Source organism: Egretta garzetta, unplaced genomic scaffold, assembly GCF_000687185.1.
Source record: "Egretta garzetta isolate BGI_Z169 unplaced genomic scaffold, ASM68718v1 scaffold1159, whole genome shotgun sequence".
NCBI classification, from domain to species: Eukaryota; Metazoa; Chordata; class Aves; order Pelecaniformes; family Ardeidae; genus Egretta; species Egretta garzetta.
The window spans coordinates 2,674-7,188 of NW_009260789.1; the positions used below are offsets into that span (position 1 = coordinate 2,674).

Consider the following 4,515-nt stretch of genomic DNA (forward strand, 5'->3'; position numbering starts at 1 on the left):
TCTCCCCGTAGCCTCCTTCCCTCCAGAAGGTTATAAACCAACTCTGTAACTGCTGACTTTAGCAAAGCATCAGCAAACTAGACAACAAGGCCTAAGTCTTATGCATGTAGGCCGCTTACAACATTGTTAACTTTAACCCTTAAGGCATCACTAACGCTGTTTCAGGAGACACCCACCTCTCTTCCCTCTGTAAAAGTCCAAAAGGAAAGCTGATCTCTAAATAAGTACCCAAATTTTACATTTAACTGCCACTTGAGAGAGAACTCAGCTTAACTGCTGCTTTTTCTTCCCCTTTTTTTTCAGGTCGCTTCTTGGGAGAAGCAAATTTACACATGCTGCCGAGACGGGATAGTGAGGAGATACCAACTTTCCGACATTTAAGCGCTCGGATCAGCCAAATAGTGGAGAGAGACGTGTCAAAATAGCTCTTCCAAGCTTATTGTCCTGCACAGCGTGTTTGGGGGTGTGTGTGTGTGTGTATAGAAGCTTCTGAGGTATGGAGAAGTTTTTTGTGATGACCAGGCTCTCCACAGGGTTTTTTGGTGACAGATAATTATTTCTTATTACAGCACAACTTTGATCGTTTTTAATTTGGAGAGCGGCTCTGGGGCGTTAGGGAGGATCTTGTGTTGCAACAATATTTTTTTTTTTTTTTTCCCCTACTGCTGAAAAGCTGCTGTTTTCTGAGGAAGGGGGAGGGCAAGAAATAAAAATAAATTGGAGGTGGGGGCGATGATGGCGACTGTACCGCAGTAGGGACTGAAATAAAGTGACTGGTTTGATAACGCTTGTGTGGAAAAGAAATTTTCCAAGAGAACTGCTGTCTGTTTAAAAAAAAACCAAAACCAAACAAAAATACCACAACACAACAAAAAGAAAAACACCCAGCAAAAAGGTGAGAAGCGGTGGCTGGCGTGTGAGGGGGCGAACTACAACTCCCAGCGTGCCCCGCGCGGGGCGACCGGAAGTGGCGCGGTGTCCATAGCAACGGCGGAGCGGGCCCCTCCTTTCCCCTCCTTTCCCCTCCTTTCCCCTCCTTTCCCCTCCTTTCCCCTCCTTTCCCCTCCTTTCCCCTCCTTTCCCCTCCTTTCCCCTCCTTTCCCCTCCTTTCCCCTCCTTTCCCCTCCTTTCCCCTCCTTTCCCCTCCTTTCCCCTCCTTTCCCCTCCTTTCCCCTCCTTTCCCCTCCTTTCCCCTCCTTTCCCCTCCTTTCCCCTCCTTTCCCCTCCTTTCCCCTCCTTTCCCCTCCTTTCCCCTCCTTTCCCCTCCTTTCCCCTCCTTTCCCCTCCTTTCCCCTCCTTTCCCCTCCTTTCCCCTCCTTTCCCCTCCTTTCCCCTCCTTTCCCCTCCTTTCCCCTCCTTTCCCCTCCTTTCCCCTCCTTTCCCCTCCTTTCCCCTCCTTTCCCCTCCTTTCCCCTCCTTTCCCCTCCTTTCCCCTCCTTTCCCCTCCTTTCCCCTCCTTTCCCCTCCTTTCCCCTCCTTTCCCCTCCTTTCCCCTCCTTTCCCCTCCTTTCCCCTCCTTTCCCCTCCTTTCCCCTCCTTTCCCCTCCTTTCCCCTCCTTTCCCCTCCTTTCCCTTCCTTTCCCTTCCTTTCCCTTCCTTTCCCCTCCTTTCCCCTCCTTTCCCCTCCGTAGCTATCGGAAACTGGCCTTGAAGAACCACCCATTAAAATGCAAGGAGCCCTGGGCGCCGGAGAGGTTCAGGCAGCTGGCAGAGGCCTACGATGTGCTCAGCGACCGTAAGTGGGGGGACGGTTCTCTTCCATGGAGTTTAGGGGCAGGAGGGGCTGGACGGGGGGTGAAGCATCTCTGCTCCGGCCAGAGGTGTGTGAGGGCTGAACCCCTGGTCGCCGGCACACCCAGGGAGGTGGCTGCTGCCCTGCGCCCCGCAGCCAGGCTGATCACCTGCACGTATCCCCACTTCCATCCCAATTTGCTGTTCTCAAGGCGGCAGGGGATCCCCCTCTCCAGTCTCCACCCAGGCAAAGCCTGGATCTCAGGTTCTCCCCCAGCATGGGAGGAGAACGTGGCCATTCCCAACTCCCTCTTGTTCTCTAAAGCCATGAAGAAAGGCATCTACGACAAATTTGGAGAAGAGGGTCTCAAAGGTGGCATCCCCTTGGAGTTCGGTGGCGAGAACCCCTGGACCGTCGGCTACGTGTTTCACAACAACCCCAACAAAGTCTTCAAGGAGTTCTTTGGTGGAGACAACCCCTTTGCGGGTAGGTAAGGGGACTCGGAGAGGTGGCCCAGGCCCCGTTGGTGGCTGCTGTGTTGCAATGGCCACCGCCAGCTCTGAGCTTTAAGCCTTACGGGGATATTTCCCTGTCCAGCCCCGCGCGGGTCTCCCTCTGGTGCTGCTGGTCCCCAGTGCTTGGAGGTTAGATCCTGCCTTCCCCCAGTCTTGGGGGTGCACGGTCAGGCTCTTGGCTCTCCTCAGCTACCGTTGTGACCCTTTTCTGGGAGGATTTCCATCAAAAAGAGGGGTCAGGTTGGCAAGGCTGCTGTAAACACGAGAGCAAGATGAAAACACTTCAGCTGGGGGAGGAAGGTGGCTTCAGGCAGAAGCAGATGGGAGGTTTCTGGGTGGCATATTTGGGGTGCTCAGCTTCTGCGATAAGGAAACCCTCCGACCTCTGATCCGAGTGAGGTGTCCCCCCCCCCTTCTGCTTGCTCATGCAGAGTTCTTTGCCGAGGACGGCTCAGAGTTGATCCTGCCCTTCGGAGGGCTGCGAGGACGAGGAGCGATGAAGCAAGACCCCCCGATCGTGCGGGATCTCTACCTCTCCCTTGAAGACCTGTTCTACGGCTGCACCAAGAAGATTAAAATCTCCCGCAGGGTAGCGGCGGTGGGGGTGAAGGGGGAGCGCGCTCGGCAGGGTGGCGAATTTTGGGCTGGACTCCCCTCAGTGTGGGACGTTTCGGCAGCAGAGCCTGAGGCTTTAGGGCTGGTCCCACTTGGAGGGGGCTCAGCAGACCGCGGCACTCTACACCTGAGCCGTGGAGAGGGATCTGAACCAAACCCAGCACAAACGCCAGCAGGATCCGAACCGGTACCCTCCTCTCTCCAAAAGGAATTCAGCACAAGAGGCGATGCGAAGGCTGGTGGGAAGGCAGGGCTGATTTTGGAGCAGGGCCGAGTGCGGGAGCACGCTGTGGTTTCATTTTCATACTGGGCTGTGTCTCCTTTCTGCTCGCGGTGGCCTGCGTCCCTCCTCTCGCTGTCCCGACTGCCCTGAGTTTCTCCTGCTCGTTCTGATCCGGTTTCTACCCGCAGCTGCCTTGCTGTGGGGTACGAGCCGTCCTCACCCTCTTTGCTGCCGGCTCGCACGCAGCTGGATGAGCAGTGTGGTTATAAACCTCTCGCTTCGGGCACCTTGGTGTCACAGATCACCTCTCTGTGGGGGTGACAGCCTCCGGGGGGTGACAGCCCTGCCCAGAGGGGCTTGAGGATACCAGGGGGTTAAAAGCTGGCCATGAGCCGGCCATGGGCGCTGGCAGCCCAGAAGCCAACCGTGCCCTGGGCTGCATCCCCAGCAGCGTGGCCAGCAGGGCGAGGGGGGGGATTCTGCCCCCCTGCTCTGCTCTGGTGAGACCTCACCTGGAGCCCTGCATCCAGCTCTGGAGCCCTCAGCACAGGAAGGACATGGACCTGTTGGAGCGGAGAGTTGGGGGTGTTCAGCCTGGAGAAGAGAAGGCTGCGGGCAGAGCTGAGTGCGGCCGGTCAGGGCTTAACGGGGGCTGGTAAGAAAGGGGGGGACGGACTTGTTAGTTCTTCTAATCCCCCATCCACCCCCCAGGTGATGAACGAAGATGGTCTAACGAGCACCATCAGAGATAAGATCCTAACGATCGAGGTGCAGCCGGGGTGGAAGCAGGGCACCAGGATCACCTTTGAGAAGGAAGGAGACCAGGTAATGACCCTGACCTGAAGTTCCGGGCCAGGTTTCCTTGGGACTACGCACTCTTGGCAGGTTTCCCAATCCTGCCGGTTGTGGGCAGTCGGTGGCACGGCTAAGGGGGCGATTCAGCGTCACTGTGCTCAGACACGCTCTGAGGAGCCCTTTCTGCCCTGATCTGCCTTCAGACAGATAACAATTAATAATGGAAAGGGATGGTTTTCTGCCTGTCGTCACCTTCGCGAAACCCGCTCTGATTTTCCACGAGTCTTTCATCAAAGACTTTTTTTTCTTAAAGGGAGAAAATTATTCCCATCTCCCCAGCCAGCTGAAAGCAGCCACAGGGGGACAGGCATTTGCCTCACCGTGCCCTCTGTAAAATCACTTGGGTTACACCAGACCGTGTGCAGGTATCTTCATTTCCCCCCTCCCCTCGATTTTCAGGGCCCTAACGTCATTCCAGCCGACATCACCTTCGTTGTCCAAGAGAAACTCCACCCGAGGTTTAAAAGAGCCAACGATGACCTTGCTTACATGGCCACCATCCCCCTGGGAAAGGTAAAGAGCCAAGCGTGGGGCACGGAGCCAGCCCCAGCTTACGTTTGTCCTCTGGGGCTGCC

General features: G+C 56.0%; 1 protein-coding gene across 1 annotated transcript in view; it reads left to right on the forward strand.

Annotated features, from left to right (window-relative positions):
* The first annotated feature begins 1,632 nt into the window (after positions 1-1,632).
* The window catches only part of DNAJB13 (DnaJ heat shock protein family (Hsp40) member B13), a 4,137-nt gene continuing 1,254 nt past the window's right edge, over positions 1,633-4,515 (forward strand). The window contains exons 1-5 of the mRNA XM_009646421.2: positions 1,633-1,735; positions 2,057-2,218; positions 2,679-2,836; positions 3,797-3,910; positions 4,340-4,453. Of these exons, the coding sequence (XP_009644716.2) occupies positions 2,059-2,218; positions 2,679-2,836; positions 3,797-3,910; positions 4,340-4,453 (546 nt within the window). The 5' untranslated portion in view covers positions 1,633-1,735; positions 2,057-2,058. The remainder of the gene's footprint in view (positions 1,736-2,056; positions 2,219-2,678; positions 2,837-3,796; positions 3,911-4,339; positions 4,454-4,515) is intronic.